At 36.7% G+C, this 22,194-nt stretch overlaps 1 protein-coding gene across 1 annotated transcript in view; it reads left to right on the top strand.

Moving 5' to 3' along the window:
• Positions 1 to 22,194, top strand: part of LRP1B (LDL receptor related protein 1B) — a 639,031-nt gene that overhangs the window by 545,843 nt on the left and 70,994 nt on the right. The window contains exons 60-65 of the mRNA XM_042040771.1: positions 11,084 to 11,272; positions 12,045 to 12,193; positions 15,004 to 15,097; positions 16,158 to 16,274; positions 16,447 to 16,566; positions 18,867 to 18,986. Of these exons, the coding sequence (XP_041896705.1) occupies positions 11,084 to 11,272; positions 12,045 to 12,193; positions 15,004 to 15,097; positions 16,158 to 16,274; positions 16,447 to 16,566; positions 18,867 to 18,986 (789 nt within the window). The remainder of the gene's footprint in view (positions 1 to 11,083; positions 11,273 to 12,044; positions 12,194 to 15,003; positions 15,098 to 16,157; positions 16,275 to 16,446; positions 16,567 to 18,866; positions 18,987 to 22,194) is intronic.

A 22,194-nucleotide genomic window follows, 5' to 3' on the forward strand; every position in this document is an offset into this window, starting at 1 on the left:
CTTATTAAGTTACAAAGTGAGTGAAACTTGGTGTTAAAAGTAGGAGGGATATATCCTGTGTGCCATGTGTCAGAATAGGGCTAAAATCAGCCTTTTCTCCCACCTCAGAAAGCCTGGAAATGCCCATTAGTCTGCTCAGCATGAGACCAGTATTGCAATTGTAATTTGGGGCTTTCCTGGTAGATGGGTGAAATAATAACTTTTGAAATCTTTATGTAATGAACTAATCTTTATCCTTGTGTTTTGCTTCTTACCTGACAGATAATTAAAAAGCTTGTGCCATTTCTCTATAAAGTATTAAAAAAAAAATTTCTATGCTATGATGAATGGTTCTCATATTCCAAATTGTGTAATTAAAGTTCTTTCATTTTAATTCAAACATATGAAATAGTATCAGTCTACTGAATTTTTGGCTGAGGTTTTACTTGAAGTGAAATTGTTACCTGAGCTCCTTCCACAAGCTTTACCCAAACCTCAGCACTGCTGCTATGCTGGTAAAACCTCATGGATTTGGTCTTTTTTTGGCTTTTATGTCATACTGGGTGCCTCCACGTTTTCTCCAAACCACAGTTCATGAAATAACTACTTTATTTTTGGATCAAAGCTTCGCCATGAAATAAAAAAGGAAAAAAAAAAAAAACAAAGGAAAAGCAAAACAAGTTTTTTAGCCCTTGTATTCATGAATTGTAAGTTATAAATACATCATGAATAATTCAATGGCAGTTGTTTGAGATGGTAGATTGGAGACACTCTAGCACTAGCTATGAGAGTTGTATGTTTACATTAATCTCCCATTAATCTCAGCATAATGTCCATGGTTTTTTGGGGATGAACACCAGTCAGTTGTAACCTGTTCACCTAAGCAGCACTCACTCAGACCTAGCCCTGAGCTGGATTCCTGCTTAGTCTGTTCTTCTGACAGATGAAGCAAAGCTCCCTACTCTCTCGATGTCTTTCCCTGTGCTGCTGTCCTGCTATTTTTGTTCTCATAAAATTTTTGTTCTTTTACTCTTCTCTCTGGATTTTTCAAAGGAAAGAAGTAATTTACAGCCCATGTGTCTCTCTCAGCCCTAAACTGACTGCAGTGGTCAAACTTTTCAGAGTCTTCTCTTTCAGCCTGAGAGTTTCAGAATTTTTCTTTCCCCAGAAATGTCCTGTCACTAAACTCAGGAGATGGCTGCAAAATTCCAGTCATCCCATCTTCGGTGTCCATTGCCTTGGTCTTCAACCTGTAGGGTTCTCCAGCCCAAGTGGATAAAGTGAGCTTCAACTGCTTTATATTCACAGAATAAATGTCTTCTCCTGAGGATATGTGATCCTGGAGAAGCAAGGAATTTGTCACAATGCCACAGCAAGTTTATCCAAATTTGATACCAGTGAAGTATCTGAGGCAAGCTCCAAAAGCAACAGTGACTTTGTGTAAAGCTGGTATTGTGCTGCTTCTGAGGGCATGTCTCTTTGAAGTCCAGATGGTGTATAAATATTCAAGCCATAAGAAGTGAGCTTCAGGAGAAAGATCCTGAGGTATTTAAGTGATGTGGAAGCGAGATTTTCTCCTTAGCTGATCATTGTAGATCATGAGGTTGGAAGAGACCCCATGGATCACCTAGTCCAACCTTTTCTGGGAAGAGCATAGTCTAGATGACCCAGAACCAGCTGCATCTTAGAAGTGTCCAATCCACCATTTCCCTAGGAAGATTATTCCAATGTCTCAGTGTTCTCCTTGTAAAAAGTTTTCCTCTTGTCTCCAATCAGAATCTTTCCAGGAGTAACATGTTCCCATCACCCCTCACCTTTTCCATGTAGAAAGGGAATCTCCTCTTCTTTGTAGTCCTCTTTAAAGGCTGGAATGTGGTGATGAGGTCTCCCCTCAGCCCTCTTTTCTCAAGAGTGAACAAACCCAGTTCTCTCAGCCTTTGCTCTTGTGGCAGCTTCCCAAGCCTTGGATCATCTTTGCGGCCCTTCTCTGGATCCTCTCCAGCCTGCCCGCACCTAATGCCATTTGTCACTTTCTGTTGTCAGGAGTTTCACTCAAAACATCATGATCAAATCAAAATCAAGTTGTAGAAAAGTTTCTGTGGGTTTCAAAAGTAATTGGTAGAATTCTCACTGTCTGAAACGGATGAAACAACCCTGGGGGTGCTCCAAGAGGAGCTTTGAGAGTTCTGCAAAGTTCACACATAATGATCAATTTGCCTTTAATTGGGGTCTTTTCCCTTCCTCCCCACTTTCTCCTGGAACAACCAACCAAATACAATTTTAATTTCTTCATGATTCAGCACAGGAATAGAAATATTTTGGAAGATGAAATTGAGCCATTGTAAATAAATTATTTTAGTAAGGGAAACTTAGGGAAGTTCAGTGTTTGGAGCTGTGATCCCCTCTGGCTTTCTGATATCTGTAATCCCCATTGATAAGCACTTAAATGAGAAAGATTAGGTTTTATCTCTTGTGATAACTGTGTTTCTTGAAGGCATGTTTTTCACGTGGATTTCATGGTCTGTTTTCCTTTGTCATTTTGCACATTTTGTATTGTCAAAGTTAACTAGGGGGGAGATGGTTGAGTTTGCTCTTATCCTTTGTGTTTTCAAATGGAGAAGGATAAAAGCACAGGTATGGTGACCACAAAATACATTCTCATGGAGCAGAGGAAAAAGTGTGAACGGGAATGCTGTGAGTGATGCAATCCAAAGTGCTTTTAGTGGCAAACTAAGCATTTTCTCACTTGTTTCTGTGATCTCTGAGGATAAGGCTCACTTGCTGCAAGGCTTTTTCCTGAGATTATGATTTTTGGATCTTAAATTATCTGTTACAAAATATATCAGAAATGCCACAGAGATTTCACAAGACCCAGCAAATAAGTAACTTGTCAGAATGAGTGGATTTCATACCATTAAAGGGATATTATGGTATGAGAAAGTGTGCAGTGTTCTGTGCTCCACATCAGATACTTTAGGATAAGCAGAACAATGTTAGGCTGATTATTGACACACTTTGTTAAACCAAGGAGTGCTTATTACATGCAGTGGAAGTTTTTATGTATTTTAGTCCTGGTGTTAACACTTTTTTCAACAACTATGAAGGGGTTGTTTTATTTGTTTGTTTCTTATGAACCTTAAAGCTTTTTGAGGAGAACATCTGCTGCTTTTCTCTTGTAAAGTTCTTCTGTATTTCAATAGAGAAATAGGCTTTTATAATTGCCAAGAGAGTCCTAGTAAGAATTTTGAAAACATGCTAACTAGGCCAGAAATCTTAGAGTACTTTGGAGCTCTTCTTGGCACTGGGGGCAGCGATGACCTTGCTTAGCTGTCTGAAGTTTAATGCTTGGTTATGTAAACTGTCTTTAGAGCTTAGCCAATTCAGCACTGCAGCATTCGCAAATGTTATGCACTGTAAATGATTAAGCAAGTATTGAAGCACTAATCTGGCTAAGCATTAAGCTGGTTTACTTATGTGAGCTTTAAAAAAATAAATAAAAAATTTAAGAATTTGTCAGACTTAGCTGCTTTCAGTTCCCACTGCCCAGAGGAGATGCAAGCTTCACAGTTGCCTGGGTATCTGGTTGCTTCATGCAGGTTTTCCTGTCCTTCAGAGCTCCTAAAACCCAGAGGTGCCTACATTTCCCCATTTCACTTTGAAGATAAGCATTTCAGTATTATGAAACTATAACAGGGAAATGTGATAGTCCGGTTTAGGAAGTACAGAACCTTCTCTGAGATTAAGCTTTAAACTGTGTCAAGTCGATGCTTTGTACTGTAAAAACAAAAAGTTGGGCACTTCATTCCTTCATCTGACATGGAAATTAAGCAATGAAAAACTGTTGTACTTTATAAATTAAATATTCATAAATTACTTCTTTAGTAATGAATACAGTTAACAGATGATAACTTTCCTGGAGTGCCTCGATTTGAAAAGACACTCTTTCCTTGAGACTTAGCTACTGCCTGAATGTTTGCAAATCTCAGAATTGGTGAATATAAATGCAAGTTTTGAAGGAACAAGTACAAGCAGTTAGGAGATTATAACCTTTTTAATTTTTAGCACCTGTAATTTCAAAAGCTGCTCATTGTAAGGAGTTTGTAGGTAGAAAAAAACATATTTGTGTCTAATTCTGAACTCTGCCACCAGAGTTTTATAATAGAGTGTATCCAGTTGTTTATAGAATTGCCCTAATAAAGAAGTGATCTAAAAGATTATAGAAACCAATTCCTTCCAGATTTATACTGGAGGTTTTCATAGCTCAAAAATTAGAGAAGTCTGAAAAGAGGGTTTGTTTCTCACAGCAGATGAGAAGTAGTTCTGATACGGCAACAGTTTTTTCCCAACTTTGGAGGAGTCTATAGAATTATTCATTGTAGCCACATCTGATAGCACAAACTGATAGTTGCTTCCTCACCATTATTGCCTTCTGGATTCAGTTTTCATAACTGTTCCGATAAAATTCTCCCATCCATATGTCTTCCCAAATGTGATTATTTTATTTTATTATATTCCTTCTCTTTTAAAGGATAATATTCAGGGAAAATTACTCATATTCACCTATATTAAAGGCAGTTCATACAGTTACATTACTCTAAGGTTCCCCAGTCTCCAGTTTATGGAGCCCAGTTTATGAAGATTGCCAACAGGTTATATGCCAACAGGTATATTCCACTGGTCTTGTGACAATATGCTCAAATTAGATTAGATTATAAACCTCTGAAAATAGTTCACTGTACTTTAAACTTCTGCATGAGCTGGACTTGTGCCATCACAAATTTTAAGGGATGGGCATTACTTTCCATGCAGTTGTTGCTGTCAGAGAGCAATCACAACAGAGAACATAAACCACAGATTTTCTGTTTTCTCCCTGTTCATATCAACACGATGGAAAATAGGAGGATTTTGGTGGAGGAAGTTGAAGTGTTGAACAGCTCCCATGGTTGCAGTGGAAGATAAATGAGGTAAACCAAAGGCACTCAGTGGTTTATGTCCTTGTAGTTGGATGATGGCAGGAGAGGGAAAGATAAAAGAAGGAATAACTTGGGGGTCAGTGAGAATAAATACCAAAACCAGAAGCAAGGCAGGAGTCTAAGGTGAGGGGCTGGTAGGCAGCTAAAGGGTCTCTGTAAATCTGATAAATAATTAAAAAACCTTTAGAACTCACAAGCACACTGTGAGTTGTTCTACCCAAATACTGTCTTGTATATATTTGAGAATAATTTAATTACTACTCTGTACTGCTGTGGAGTAACTGGAATATAAACAACTGCTCACAGTGAATTTAAAAATGTAATAAAACATTTTGAAGTGGAACAATAAAATATTTAATTCCTAGCTTTGATCAACTGGTTTTACAGGCAGATTTTGGAAAATGTATTCATCTCTTCTCATGGTGTTGTTATAGCTAATAGTCAGCTTTAATATCACAAATACATTAGTGCCTTAAGATGTTTAGATTTAAGTCTAAATTTACTGCTTCTTTAGTGATAGCAGTTTGGGGGTTTAACAAGTTTTGTGTGAATTTATTGTACTGAAATATTCTCAGTTTTCACTGTTTCAGTTACATTTTTATACTGGCAAAATATCCCATCACTGAATGCTAGGACTTTTATCTCCCATACTTGACCCAATATGGATGTGTGATGTAGATAGTGATTTTGCAGAAAGAAATACTTATGCATGGACATGTTATTAAAGATATGAGTAATAGCATCCTAAAAATGTATTTTTAATTTTTTTTTTTTTACGTGCAACGTAGCTTCAATTACTGGACTTAATCTGTATAGTCCATGAATATTTTTTTTTCTGTTCACTGAGTTTGACAGGTTTAGGTTTTTAAACAAAGTGTCAATTTCATAAATGTAATAATGATTATAAAATATCTCATCTTTAAAATACAATATTTAATGTAATATACCTAAATTTAATTATATCTGTCAAAACTATATACTTTGTCCCACGCTTAATAGAGATAATCTTATTGTCATTATTCATTATTAATTTTATGGACTAAGCACTTCAAATTCTTTATTAAAGGGAGCAAGCATCAGGAGGAAGTAGTATAGGAAATAAAAAAGTATTGACTGTGTCTCAGAGAGGTTCCAAGTTGAATGTAAAATGAGACAAAAACAGCTACAAGGGAGTTCACAAAGAAAGAGGACAGTGGGGGCCAGTAATTGCTGCAGAAGACAAGATCAGCAATTTCCAAGTTTATTTGGTTTTGTAGGTTTAATTGCTATTTTCTTATTAAGTGTTGTTCTTCCTGGATGCAATTTGTCTTTGGAGGCTTCTTAATCCTTCCTAGGAGATTACCATTGCTTCCATTTAGATCAAGATGTCAGTAAGCTTTTTATTTCTGTTTTATTGCAGTTCAGAAGATCAAGTTTCAGAGCGTGGAATTCAAAACAGTGTAGCCTGGCTTTTCAGGTTTGATCACCCATGTAAATTTTCTGTGCTTGGGTGCCAAAATTCTTAAACAGAAACTGCTCTAATGCCACGAGGGCTAGAAAGTCATTTAAATGGTTGCTTAAGAGCAATTAATTACCTTTACCAGTTGTTTCCCAGCACTGGCACTCTAGCTGGTGAATGCATTTTTGGGAAGAGCCTGACAGGAATCTTTCACCCCTTCTGTTCCTGTAGATTTTTACACAAGGGCAAGGTTGCAGCCCTTTGTTTTTGGAAAGGGAAGGGATACATCTCTTTCTGTCTTGGAAGTGATCAGCCATCTTCTGGATGTGATAGGGCACTGATAATTTGGTTTGGTTTTGGTTTCTTTCCTCTTGGAAGGAGTCAGCATTTGTCCTTTTTAAGGACAGTTTTTCTTGTTACGTTGATTTTATCACCTGACAACAAGACCTTTCTGTTTTTATTATTTGTGTTATAGTATTTGCTTTTACTTTTGGAAATACTTGTGTTTCAGTAAGAGCCAAGGGAGGCTAGGCTTCACTTCTGTATGGCTTCTCCATAAGCATGTTTTTGTAGCTAAGAAATCGTAGATAGAATGATTTTCATTCCTGAAATCAGACAAACATTTTTTTTATGCTTAAGTAAATGTGCTCAGAAAATACAAGGGAAGCAGAGTTCACAAAAGAGAAAAGTAAACATTTGTATCACAAATATGACTTACAGCCTATGAATTTATAGTCTTGGATCAAAATTCATTCAAAATGCAGGAGAGAGAGAGACAGACATATTTTAAGTCTGTCACGTTTCTCATGTGTCTACATAATCATGTTCTCTCCTGTGGCTCTTCTCTTAAGTTCATGCAGCACTTCATCTCCCTTTATTATGTTATATATTGTCATTTTTATTTGTCTTCAAGTATCTAATAATTTTTATTTCCCACCACTTGTGATCTGTTGCAAACCTCCTCGTTTTTCCCTTTTATTACCTGCCTGTGTTTTTCCCTCCTATTTTCTGCAGCTTTCTCAAAGGCCTGTGCATTCCTTCTCCTTTCTGCCTCCTCTTTCTTACCCCTTTTCTCATCTACTTGTTTGGTCAAGCACTGTTTGGGATTAGCATTCAGTGTCAGAAAATCCATAATTCATGGATAAAATGAAGCACCACTAGAGAATTAGAGGTGGCAGCAGGTGTGTTAGAAAAGGAGGAATTGCAAGGAACTTTTGCCCATCTCTGGTAGGAGGAGGCTGTGGTGGGGAAAGGAATCACAAAAATGAATTTTTTATCTTTAACAGAATATATTGCTTTCTTACTAATGGGTTGTCAGGTTGATTAAATGTTTTCAAATAGGTGATGCAGAGGAAACAGAGGTGCTTACTTATGACTAACCTGCCTTTACCTTAAACTTAGTAGTCTGTTTTTGCAGTGCTGCCAAGGAAAGGGGATCTTCCTTTCCTCTTTCAAACTGTGATTCACACCACAGAGTTTGCTGTAGGGTTAGTAATTAGTGGTGCAACATTTAATGACTGTATGTCATTTATGACGAGGTCAATCAGCTGAAGCTTTTTTGGAGTTAAAGGAAAGACTGAGGGAAGGAAGTGAGTGTTTCTTCTACTCCATACATTTATAAAAATCAATATTCACTGCCTGAAATTTTGGAAAGCGTGAAACACTGATGTCCTTAAAGGCAAAGAATAAAAGAACGTGAGAGACTATTTTACTGTTCCATCAAAAAATCAGATGTAAAAATTACCTCAGTTTTCTGTTCAGTTTTGTTTGGTCATTCACAGTTGATGGGAATTGTAGACTCTATAACCTATTGCATGTCAACAGTTCTGATGTTTCCTTGCTTATAACATACTAAAAGCCAAAGAAAAATTGTATTCAGCTATGGTAGAACTACTCCTTAAACAGAATTGGTTGCCATTTAATGCCTGTTTTCAGAAACTGCTCTCAGGCTTTACAGGTTTATCTTCTACAAGAAAATACATTGAGTTTTATGGTCAGCTTAGAAGAAATTTTATAAGTTTTTTTGTTATTTAATTATTATTAATTCTTCTTTCATAAGAGTTATATATTTTTATGGTCAGCATAGAATTTTTACAAGAAATATTTGTCCAGTGATTCTGTACTTATTTTCTGTGTTTTACTTCAAGTGGATTTTTATTTGCGTATATTTGTACTATCCATTGCTTTGTTAATTAATTTTTTTAATAACTTTCTCTACATTTCACAACAGAAAACATGTAGCTTTTACAGCTTTAAACAGTGCAAGTTTGTGTTGATTATGACCTAATGAAAAGTTAATGCAGAAGCCCATTAAAATTAGAAAATTACTCAGAAATAAAAAATAGTGACAGGACAAACTGCAAGCTGAATCTGAGAGTGTTTAAGCCATTGACAGTTTCAATTTTATACCTATAAATGGTAATAATGAAAAACCCAGTTTTAGAAACAAATATATTTTGTCATTCTTCTTTTAAAGAACATAAAATGAAGAGAATGTAATATTTGTCACATTGTTCCTGATAAGGTGGGTTTCTTTTTAAGAAGGTTGAAAGAGTTGAGCTTTTAAACCTGGTGCTTACAGATTTTTTTTTAAGTAAAAGAAAATTGTACTTAAGTCAATGGCCAGTTTTCTTATGTGCAGTGTTCCAACTGTAATATTTAATATTTTATGCCACACTCTTAACTTGGCCTCCCTATTAATGCAGTGTGTGATGAGACAATTCAGGCAGTATACGTTAATCTCCTGAATCTTCTTTAGTTCATGGATATAAAGTTTCATCTGGATTTTTTTGTATGTCTAATCCATTGAAGCCACGATAATTTGTATGGAAACCCACAAACATGCACAAAACCAAAAAGTAAGTATTTATTCATAGATCTATGCTTAGGCTATGGGGTTTGCTTCCTGGATAGCCAAAATAAGGATAACTATTATTTTTCATTGGTGGGGAATAATAAAGATGAAATCAAAATAAGTTTTTTCTATGTAAATCCTCTTCATGTGCATTAAAGCTTTCATATGCCCTTTTATTCTGATTTTAATCTTAACTTTGCTCAGAAAAAGAAAAAACAGACGAATAAAATAGGACATTTTTTGTCTTTAGAGAGATTGGAGTGAGACCTTTGACATCTTAATTCGATGGCAAGAGTAGAAGCAAGGGTCATAATTTATAGGAACAAATATTGTTTCAGAACTGAAGCAAAAATAAAATAATGAGTTTTATGGAAAGCTTCAGGGCCTCATTTAGGGCAGCAGTTTCTGATGTCCCATCCTGCTTCTCCTGTCAGCCTGGTTTGTATTTCTCACTGGAAACGTTACACAGTGGGATTCTACAAATCACAGAAATTATAAGAGCTTTTCTTGTACTGTACTGTGTGTGGAGCTGTGACAAAGTTGCCTCTGTAATGAGTGCCAAAATTGAGATTTCTTTGGACTTTGACTGATTTCTCGGAAATGCCGTGAAGCTCTTTCAAAAATACCATATTGTTATTTCAGTGTGATAGATGTGGTTCATGGGGACATATAAGAAGGGAAAATAATTTCTAAGCAGCAAGGTCTCCTTGACCAGAAGGCAACATGCCCTGCCCTGGAGCTCAGTACTGGGGGGACTATTGGATAGAAAATTGAATTTTCTAAGTTGTTGTTCCATATACTCAGTATCATCATCAGATCTCGGTGAGCTATGAAATGTTCCAACAGGAATTTGAGATTTGCCAACTCTGTCAGCACTTTCCAGGTCAAAAGATGCACAAAACGAGGTAAAGGTGTTAAGGATATGCTGGTTAAATGTGACAGGCAGCTGCTCTGCTCTGCCTTTTCACCCCTATCAGTAATTAGGTGATTCAGCAATGAAAGATTATCATTTACAAATTAGTTACTGTGGCCATATATTCTCCTGTGACATTTATGATTACTGCTGTTTATGTTAAAAAGAGGAAAATAAAAAGAAAAGTGGCATTCAGTTACTGTTTACCAAGAACAAATACTTAAAGATTAAGGAGTGTACAGCAGGATAAAGAATGCTCCAAAGCTTTTTCTCCCTTATGTCCTTCTATCCTTTTTCAAATGATGTTGGCTCATAATTTTGTGATACTGTAACAATCATCACTTTGTTTGTTTTTTTCATATTGTATGGTTGGTGATGTTAGGAATAATCAATAAGCCCTCTTACTGCAATGTTTATTTTAATGCCAATTTTTAAATTTTATTTTTCCTGTCTCTCTTGTCAGTATATTTTGATGAAATAAAATACTATTAATTGTATGAAAGGGTCTTACACACAGAGCATCAGGAGGTGTACATGTTTGTTTTGTATGTTTTCTAATAACATTTATTCTAGTAAAAGAGCAAATTTATGTTGCTTATGCAAAGAGTAAGGAAAGTTATGTTTGTTGCATATTACTTTAAAGTTTGACATGTCTTTAGTTTAAAATCTGGAGGTTTGTTTTTTTAACTGAAATCCTTTCTTTTTCTCAACACTGATTGTGTCAACAAATTCTAAACCAGCAGGGCTCGTGCTCCATCCTCCTTCATTGTAACTGGTGATAAAGAATCCTCTGGTCCTGGTGTATTGTCACGATAATTATTCTCAGGACATTCCATAGCAGTTGTTCTGTCAGCCTGTGCAGTGGGGAATATTTTAACTGGCAGTTTTCTGAGAGTGAACATTAATCTGAGCATCTCTCCTTCCAGTCCCTAATCAAGACATCCCAGGGGTGATTGCACTGACGCTGTTTGAAGACTACATCTACTGGACCGACGGGAAAACCAAATCCCTCAGCCGTGCCCACAAAACCTCTGGCTCAGGCAGGCTCTCCCTGATTAACTCGTGGCACACCATCACAGACATCCAGGTGTATCACTCTTACAGGCAGCCTGATGGTAATTACCCTGTCTCTGCTTTCCAAGCAGCACACTGATGTGTTTAATGTAGTAGCCACGTGCTGAGGTACTGCATGCTCGTTTATCTGCAATGATTATTTCTGCTTCTGTTCTGTTTCAAATTGTGGAAGTTTTCAAATTAGCATTTTTAAACATAAATCTGCAGTTAATATTTTAAGCATATCCGGTATTAAATACATCTAACAGAACTTGCTTGGTAGAGAGATAATTTGTATGTTTAAAAATTAACCCAGATACTGACTGAAAGTACACAACTGTTCAGTTGCATTACAGTACAAGTTACCATTTTTTAAGAGGGGAACAATGTGTCATGAAAACTTTTAACCTGGGTCTTTGAAAAGTGTTAATATTGCAGAAGAATACTGCTGGACTGAGGGAATGTCAGAGAATGTGAGTGATGTGATTGTGTCTTATCTGCTGATATCCTGTATTTGAATTGCAACGGAATGCAATTTGGCAATTCACCTAGATAAGCTAATTTTTTCTCTTGTTATTAAAAAAAAAATAGAGCTTTTTTTCTTCCTCTCATTCTTTCAACATTGAACTTACAGCCATGGTAATAACTCATTTTTGCCTACAACAGAGAATAGCTTAAAGGCAAAAGGAAGAGGTTGCCTCCATGGGTTTTCGATTTCAGACATTCCATTGTAGAGACAGCACGTGGAACACAATTTTCTTCCTCTATAAAGCAGCTACCCCGAAGTGTGCTGCGATAAGAGGCTCTGATCTACCTCCCTTGTTCTGCCCACAGTGTCCAAGCACGTGTGCACCCTGAACAACGGTGGCTGCAGTCACCTGTGCCTGCTGGCCCCTGGCAAGCTGCACTCGTGTGCCTGTCCCACCAACTTCTACCTGGCTGCGGACAACAAGACGTGCCTGTCCAACTGCACCGCCAGCCAGGTACGGGAGCGTCGTGGGGGTTGTTTCTCTGCTCCTCCTCCTGCTTTTAAACAGGGAATGCTGGCACCCAGGGAATGGGGAAGCTTTAAAAAGAGCTGAACACTCAGGGATGCTCTTAAAGCGTCTCCAAGGCTGTTAGTGGGAAACAGACTTGCAAATGGCTTTTTCTCCAGAGAATCCAGGACTTGTTCGCTTTCAAATGTCAATGTTCCTGCCAGTTGCTACAACAAATACAACTGCTAAACCCATAAAAATTGCCTTGAAAAAATATGTGTCTGAAATATCAAAATACAAAGTGTATATAAGAGTGATTTGAGATGCATGAATGAACTTTGCATTTCAAAAAGAAAACAAGCTCAGTCCAATTAGAAAGATTGGAAAATGATAGACTTGCATTGAAAAAAATCCAATGGCTGAAATGGAAACAATTGCATCAATTGAAACACGAAATTGTAGTCCCTATGACTTAAAATAGACATTTTTTGCTTTTTTTCTTAAAATATAAGGTAGATACATTGAACATACTGATTTCTTATAAGAGAACCACTTTGATAAAAGTCTTTGGACTATTCTAACCAGACAATTAATTGGTTGATTGTTATGGTACATACGGCATTTAAAATATTTCTAGTATGATTTTCTAGTAGTTGCCTTTTATTAGAGGTGTGCTAATGATCTCTTACGATGTTTTATATCCTGATGCATGATAATGATTTCCAGCATTAAGAAAAATGGTTTTACTCCTAATTTTTAGGGAGCAGTGGCCATCTTAATAAAAGATGTACAGTTTCACTCAAATAATAATCTTATTTAAGATTAAATACCCACTACCTTCCTCTGTTTCCTCAAGGTGTAAATCACTTTAAAATAAGGAATTTCTTACCAATTTTTCCCCGTATTTTCTCCTCAAATCCAGCTTAAAAAAAAGGCACTTTTTTTTTTTTTTTAATTTTTATTTAAATGATACTAGAAGCTTTTTCCACAGTGAATGTATGTGCTAACAGTTGACTGAATGGCTCCATTCCAGTCTAATTAATTCAGTGGTAGTATGAATTCAAGAAATAGCATCGCATCTTGGATGCTTGAGGAGCAATATTTTATCACTTGTGGATTCCACAGAGTGGAGAGCAGAGTTGTATAAAAGAAGCTGTTTCAGACAGACAGAGATTGACATTGGTTAGTCATCATTTTTTTCCACTTTTGAAATCTGTTTGCTGTTTGATAATTCATATGTCTGATGGCATCAGATGCAGAGATCAGTAGCAAAATGCTGTTTCTCCTTAAGATTTTCAGATGATGCTGTCAAATCAGAGCTAGTCCTGTGATGTAACTGCTCTTGACAGCACAGCCACTGTTGGCTACTATTGATGAAAAGGAGTTGGATGGTCCATAAACTGATCTTGTATCTCCAGACCATCCTGTGATGGCTAATCTGGCATGGGAAATTGTTCAGTACAAATCCCATCAGACTCTAGAACACCAAAACTCCATCCATTTAAGACCCATATGACTGATCCCTGATTCTGCAGGGTTTTGTCTCCTCAGTTTAGAAGGGAGTGCTAGTATTTTCATAACAACATCTAAGAGTTAGCTCCTATTTCCTGGAAATAGCTTTATAATGCCATTTTAGCAGCCTGAAGTCCCTTGTGGTGAGCAGAGCAAGAAGAAAAGACAAAGAACAAAAGACAAATGTCTGAGTTTCTGTTTGTCTCCTGCACTTGGCAGCATCCTGCTGAGCTCCTCTGAGCTCCAGATGCGTGTGGGGCAGTTTAATAGTTTAGAACAGCTGCCCTTCAAACCAGCCTGTTACATAGCAAGTCCCTCAGGGTGGTACAGGAATGATGTAGCTCCAGCTATAGGTTCTGTAACATAAATGCTCTCGAGACCCTTATTCTTCTTGGCAGAAAAGATAAACTGAGATAAGGCACCAAATTTAATACACGTTTTAAATTCAGTTTTATTTAATAATCAATGATTTTTAAAATGTGAAAAAAAGCTGCCCAGTGACAGAAAATGAAATGTCTTGTCCTTCTAAACATTTGGTTTCCTTCCTTCCTGTGTTCATAGAGACACCAGGTAGGAAAACCAACATTTCTTAAAAGCTGGCCGATAATCCTCCCGGATTTTTCTCCCTGACATGAGCCACATAATGGTCTCAGGTTTTAGGTTTAGCCCTAGAAAATTACATCAATTTGTACTGTTTGTTTTGTTTGCATTCCTCTTTCAGTCAGAAGAAAGGTCTACTTAAGACAGTAAAGGCACAGCCAGGGTCTTACAAAGGATTTTTCTGGTTTTTCTACAGATGTTTTATCCTTTTAAAAGTCTGGAAGGCTTTACATTTGATTTGTTCATTTAATTCAAACAATATAAGCAATACCATACACAACACCACACATTAAGGCTCCTTTCTGTAACTATGGGTGTTTGGCTATATCTGGAAAAATGATGTCGTCTGCTTCAACAGAAACCAGGAATTGAAGTGTTAGTTTTGAATAAGATCTTCGAGAATGAAATCACAGAATGCAGCAAAATGCAGTGAGCAGTTTGTGTTGGGGCACTGTAAGCCAGCATAGCACAGCCATTGAAACTACAGTGATTTTTATCCGTTTGACAATCTCAGTGCCAAACATCTCTAAATAAAAACCAATATTTAAAACACAATGTGGTTGGGTTTTTTTTTAGAAATTAATGTAAGAATGCCTCAAGCCGTGAGTGTAAATTTTCATAAACAGCGCTATTACTGCTTATAAACAAACAAATAAATAACTGCTCACGTGAAACTTCTGTTCCTGCTGGCCTTCCTCTCACAGTTCCGCTGCAAAACCGACAAGTGCATCCCGTTCTGGTGGAAGTGTGACACTGTGGATGACTGTGGCGACGGCTCCGACGAGCCCGCCGAGTGCCGTAAGTGCTCGCTGCCTTTGGGGCCCAGTGTGCCAGCAGGGTCCATATATTATACAAATTTATAGCATTTATAATGTTTAGGAAGAGGATTTTGGGGTCGCTTTTGTTTGCAGCACTGTTTTATGTTCCTTGGTCTCTGAGTCTTTTAAGGTGTTTGGAAAAATCAGATGTGTTTTTCATCTTTTAAGCCTTTTCGCTGAAGATTTTAATTTTGAAGCTGTGTTCTGAAGTTGTGGAATTCTTTGCATAAATACAAAATTCTGCCAGGTTTATTTGGTTTATTTTTCTAAGTAATAAAAATGTGGGATTCTAATCTCATTTGCTTGTGTTTTGTTGCAATTATAGAAGTTTAGATACACATTATTATTCACTGAGCAACAGCAATGTTCTCCCGGTGATTCTCGTCTTCTTCCCTTAACCTTATATTAAAAAAAATGCTCTGTGTTCTAGAATCTCCAGTTAATTAACAGTTAGTTTGATTTTTGGTATTGAAATCCCTCACCCTTATTTTTACAATTTTATAATTAGTTCTCCTTTTTTGCTCCAGAGGCTTTTGAAGCATTTTTTAATATTTGTAACCGTTCTACATAAAATTCCATTTTAAGCTACTCTATATTTATATAACATATTACTTTAAAGGTACATAATTGCTCATTATTTCTAATGACAGAGGCTGGAGAAGGAACAATGTTAGGCCTTTTTTGGGAAATAGAATTACAGTGGTATAGGGAGTTTCTTAAAAGCAGACTTGAACTCAAGTGTTTAGATCCTAAATTACAGTTCTCTGTTGAGCCTTTACCAAGCTTCAACCTGCAGGGAGTTTTCATTCTGTGCCATTAGCTCTGTAACTATAGTTGCACAAATTAAGGTGTCAGACTTTGAAATTAGTCTTCCAATCGTATGTGTATCTTTTAGTTACTAATATATACTCAGATTGAGATTATAAAGGAAATACAAAAGTTTGTAGGTATTTTTGAGTAGTCCACAGGGTAAGAACAGCACTAGTGAGAATTTAACCATTCCTCAGGTAGTATTCATAAGCAGTTTTGTCTTTTCCCAGCTGAATTCAGATGTCAGCCAGGACGTTTCCAGTGTGGAACTGGGCTTTGTGCTCTTCCAGCCTTTATCTGTGATGGAGAGAACGACTGTGGGGACAATTCTGATGAACTGAACTGTGGTAGGTGATTCTGTACATTGTAGGCTTCAGAAACAGCCTAAACTGCTTTAAATGCCATGTTTCAAACTCTATGAAGAAACTGTATTTTTCTTCATTTACCTTTGAAGTTTTGAATCTTTTCATTTTTAACTTTTAATCATTTTAACTTCTTTTACTTTCTTTTAATTTACAGACACACATGTGTGTCTGTCTGGGCAGTTCAAGTGCACGAAGAACCAGAAGTGTATCCCAATAAACCTGAGATGCAACGGCCAGAATGACTGTGGTGATGAAGAGGATGAAAGAGACTGTCGTAAGTTCTGCTTAGAGAATTTTCATCTGTAGCTGGTTTAAAACGAGGAACTGGAGTAAAATACTGTAAATGTCCTCTACCTAAAATAATTTGAGAACATGCAAACAGTTAATTCATGGGATTGGCATGTAATGCTTTATATACAAGGGAGCAAACTAAAATGTCATTTATTAACTTCAAATTTAAAGTCATTTCAAAGAAGAGAGGGGTATAAACAATTTCAGGCATTTAATTGGGTTTTTGACTGAGGTTGAAACACATATTTGACTCTTAACCACTTCACAAATGACTCATCTTCTTGAGGCTTTCATCTGCCATGCCTTGCAGCAATGCATTTCAACGGGAAAAGATGTTTTTCAGAATATTTTGTTGGAAAAGCTGTAGATCCAAAGCTCCTTCTACATCCTTTTTCTTTCATTGATTTTTTAACCACTTCTCTTCCCTTTTCTCTGGGGACTTCATTAATTTACCTATGTAACTGGATTTCCATTTGCTCAGCTTTTAATGCAGCTTACTTTCCATAAATTCATTTTAACTATATTTCTTTAATATAAGTGGAGGAAATATTTTCAGATTTACAGCGGAAATTTATTGAATAAGTTTGTGTCTTTGATCATGGGGCTGATGATGGGGCTGCCTTGAAGCGTCACTGTCTTTCACTCATTTCACTGCTCAGATCTGCTGCTGATCTCAGCTGCTTGCTCTGAATCAGCTTTCTCAAGGTTTGCATGTGCTGCATTTCTGCAAAGAACAAATCCTTCTCCAAGGGGAGAAGGGTTGCTAAGGATATAAAGGCTTTGTTGATGGTCATGTTTAATGGCTGTCTTCCAAACTGCTCAGGAGAGATATAAATACAAGTTTTGCAGAAAACATTTTGTGTTGGTTTGCATGTTGGGTTTCTTTAAAAACTGATTAAGAGGGATTGGATAAACTCCTGTGAAACATAAAGGAGATTACTTTTTTCCTTGGAAAGAACTGCACATGGTATATGGAAGGCTCCCAAAAGCCTTGAGGTGTAGCTGGCAGAAATTAAATCAGAGCAGCAGAATCTGCAGCTCAGGGACTGTGAGTTCATATTGACTTGGGCTCCTGGCACAAGACAGGTAACAGGTGAGATTCTCACTCACTCTAATTTCACCAGTCTAGGATCCATAAAATAATTCTTTTTTTAGCCCTGCCACTGTTTTGTTTTACTTACCAGGTGACTTTTTCAAAGTCACGTTTCATACTGAAGGCTTTCCATATGTACAGTGAAGGTCATTGTGCTGGTCTTTCTTGTGAAGCACTGTGAAATCCCCAGGTAACCTGTCCTAGCTGAGGATCAGAATTATTTGTTACAGTTAGGAACATACCCAGCTCTGTGGAAATGTGACACTGAAAGAAATAATACACCAACTTTTAGCAAACCTAAATTTTTTCCTCTTGCCAAACCCGAGAAACAAGAGTGATAATATCAGGGAGCAAATTGCTTTTCAACAGGGACAGGAAAGTTTTTTAGAAGCACTACAGAATTCCTTAGGTAAAGGTGGGACAGACATTAATGTGGGAAAAACTTATTGAAGGTTTCCTGTTTTCCCCCTATGGTCAATTCAGTTTAAAATTATTTGGAGTACATATATTTATCTCTAAAGAACATCTAGAATCACATGGGTGCACTGAGGATCTGTTTTGTTTTTAAATGGCTGTTCTAAGGTTAATGCAGTTAAGCTTTAACTTAGAGCATCCTTAAAGAATAGGCTGAAAGCTCAGCTGCAACTTTGCATCTTTTTCTTGTTGTAGGATTCATTCAAAAATTGTTGTTTTAAACTGATAAAATGACATATTTGTCAAACTTTTCTCAGCATTTACCCAATTTAACAGAGCACAGAATTTTACAAAAATCGTGCATAGTTTTGATTCCATTTTTGATCAAAACATCCAGAGCTGCCTTAGTCTTACAAACTGACTCTCAGAATTTATAACTGGCATTTTAGAAAGTTAAGGAAAAAAACTTGTCTGGTTTTTGCTAAAGCGATTTGATTCTATCAATGGTAAGTCTATTTGCTGTTTAAAAAAAAAATCACAATAGATACTTTTTTATATTTGTTTTACCTTAATGTTGTGTATAAAATAATATATAAGAAAATGACAAAACTATAAACAGTATAAACCTGACTGCTGTTTTCTTACAGATATTACATAAACGATGCTAGAGAAATCCAATTTCTGACTCTTGAACCCTTCATATTTTTTCTTTAAAACACATATTTTAAATATTACCAGAAATTCCTAATTTTGATCTGGAATTCTTTTATTTAAAGCTGAAAACAGTTGTTCTCCAGACCACTTCCAGTGTAAAACAACCAAACACTGCATTTCCAAGCTGTGGGTGTGTGATGAAGACCCAGATTGTGCAGATGGGTCAGATGAAGCAAATTGTGGTGAGTATGCCAGTGGTTCTGAACCTGTTGCTGTGGCTTGACATTTATTTAGCAAAAGAAAATAATCATCCCACTTTTTATATCCTCTTTCAATGTTTGATAATACCTATCTGGAGCCTCTGGCTCATCCAATTCTTACTGAATGGCAATCTTTGTATGAGTAGTTCATAAAATTCATATTGTACCACTGCTTTATTGGCAGGAACTGCAAATGAGTCTCTCATGTGGCATTTAGAATCATAGAAGTGGCACAGAATGTACTGACTGTCACAGGATACAGTGGCATTCTTTATTTTTCTTGCAGTGTTACCCACTTTCTGTCAATTCAGTCTGCACTTTATTGCTACTAAGTTCATAAATAGTGAAAATATAATAATTTGCAAATCCTGGTAGTTAAGACTGGTTGTGTAGAAGGGTTCAGAGCAGATTTCAACTTGATATGACCAACTTTTGTGTCTCTCTGTGAGCTCCAGGGAGTTATGAGTCAGGTCTTATTGCTGTAATTACAGAAAATAACAAATATAAATATTCTACCTGGGAAATGGATTACAGACAATCAGAGGCAGAGTAAGTGGATCGGTACTTCTGGAAAACCCTTGAAGATGGGTGTCAGTGCAAGACACACGCTAACCATGTGCAGAAACATTTGTGAAACTTTCAAGACTGGTCTATAAAGGAAAACACAGAAAAATGTTCTGAGGTGGAAGAGAACAAGACAAGTGTGGGACATTTAAAGCTCTCACCATTATTCATCCATGCATCAGTAAATGGTTTGATGAAGCACCTGTGTCTGGGCAGGTTTATCTCTGCAACAACAGAGATAAAACTATAGGCTGCAGTCAAGGACAAAGCACTGGGCTGCTCTTCCATGGATGTATTTCAAGTAATGGACACATGAGCACATATAAAAATGCTGAAGGTGGCAAATATGCCTAGGAGAATGAAGTCTTTCTCAACACTGAAAATCCAAGACCATCGTTTGATTTGCCGAGATGGAGAAAATAATTGTTCCTATCAACTGGGGAGAAGTTTCCAGTGCAAGGAATCATTTGTCCTGAAGAAACAGTGAATACAAAGGAGATAAAGCTTCATATCCCCTTCTGGGCTGCTGTTGTAGTACCCCTGCACTGTTCACTTCCTGATTTACTTCACAGCTGCTTTCTCCTGCACCATTCCACATCATCTGGATCTCCAACATGCTGTTGTTTTCCAACTGGGACAGCATTCCAAGCTTCCAAACTATGGATTCACATTTCGGCTAACCTGTGCACACCCAACTGATGTGGCACAAATGGTCTTAAAATAGTTCATCTAGTAAGATCCTCAAGTCACTTTTTTTTTTTCTAGAAGAGAAAAATAAATAAAACTGACATTAAATAGGAAAAAATGTGTTTATAATAAGTGCTTCACTCTGAACCATCATTTTACAATAGAAAGAATAAAATTACCCAAACAGTTAAAAAGCATCGAGGAGCAATGTGTGCAATCCCAAGCTCAACATGTTTTTTAAATCACAACATATACAACTGGAGGTGTTGGTTCACATCTGAGACTCATCTTGACTTTTATCCTGTCTCTGGCAGTGACTGAAAATGAGTATCTAGGGAGGAATATGTGAGCAAAGCAGGCTTGGACTGAACTTCCCTGGGATACCCTTCCATCCTCTAACAACTTGAGAATCAGAGATACTGTGGGTCAAATATGTCTCTGTATACAATAATTCATGATAGATTTCACTCTCTTTTTACCTTTGTAGGCTTTTCACAACATGCTGCAGGGAGGTGTTCCACAGCTTAATCATACCCTTCCCTGACAAAACACCCACATTTTTATTTTAAATCTCCTGGCTTCATACACTGCTCTTGGTTTTCATGTTGGAGAAGACAGAATAACTTATCCATAGTCACAATTTCTGTGCCAAATACGGTTGTGTACACATGGAACAGCTAAGCATTCACAAGAACAGGGTGTGTTTAATCACATTTTGAAGTTTTCCATATTTTTAGTATTTGAAATATGTTTAAATGACCTTACTATGGCAGTAATTTCAGCACAGTTTGGTCTTCTGCATTTTTTTTTTTTTCCAAGTTAAAGATTGTTATTTTTATGGACAAAATTTGATAGAATTAAATTCTAAAGCTGCAAGCTGAGCATAAAAAGGATCTACATATGTTGATGTAACACTAATTTGTTATTGTTTAGAGTTCATTTCTAAAATGCCTGCAATGCAAAACTTGTGTAAAGTAATCTCTTTTTGCTTGAGTGCTGCATGGCCATATGTATTTTGCTTAGTCAACATCTGCTGCTGTGTGTTATTGGACATATTACACTGAGTAAATTTGCTAGAAGCAGTGTAAATGTATTTAGTCTTCTGTGGTAACTTTCCAGCTCAGACAGTTGAGGTCGAATCAGGGAATGTGTGTTTATGAAGGAGTGTCTGGTGTCTCTCAGAGAACAGTAGGTAGAGTTAATTAGTGCTAACTGTCCAGGCAATTAAAGAAAGCTGTTAGATTATGATAGTCCTTGCTCACAACTTTGATACTTTACAGCAAAATGGACCAGCTTGAGTTAGAATCTGCAGAAAGCTGAGTGTGGTCTTGGAAAGTGATTTTATAATATGCTTTAAAGTTTTTGTGTATTTCAGGTCTTTATTACCTTAATGTGTCAACGTTGGCATGACTGCTTTCTGCTTCTTCACTTTTTAAAATATTAATTTTATTTTTAGCTGTGAGAGTCATAAAGTAGGTTTTTTTCCTGATGATAAAGAATATTTTCTTTGAGGCATTTGAAGGATGCATTATATAAACTTCCATCAACAGTTTCCTGTGTCCAACAACAATTTCCTGTATCCAGCATGGGTGACAGCCTGCCAAGCTCTAGGACAGCCAGCTGATCCCGTATCAAAAGCAAATTTAGTTTTGAATTTTATCCCTGTCAGACACAAATGGACACACATGAAAATACATGGATTTAAAATCCCCAAAGTGCAGTGCATACAATTAGTGACAAAATAGTGTTTTCATTCACAGGGATTGGTCTTTGAATTAAAGTGCTTTTAGGGTGCATAAGGGTTTTGGGGCTTGCTTTGTTTTGTTTTTCTGATTGAAGTCTTTATCCTGTTTTCCTCATGCTCATTTAGAAGTATTTCTAAAATAAAATCCTAGTTTAGTGTGCACAGAAAAGTGAACCCCAACCTACCAGCAGCTAC

This window comes from Corvus kubaryi, unplaced genomic scaffold (genome assembly GCF_017639235.1).
Source record: "Corvus kubaryi isolate FWS band 111438036 unplaced genomic scaffold, C.kubaryi_AGA036_p1.0 37396, whole genome shotgun sequence".
In the NCBI taxonomy this organism is placed as follows: domain Eukaryota; kingdom Metazoa; phylum Chordata; class Aves; order Passeriformes; family Corvidae; genus Corvus; species Corvus kubaryi.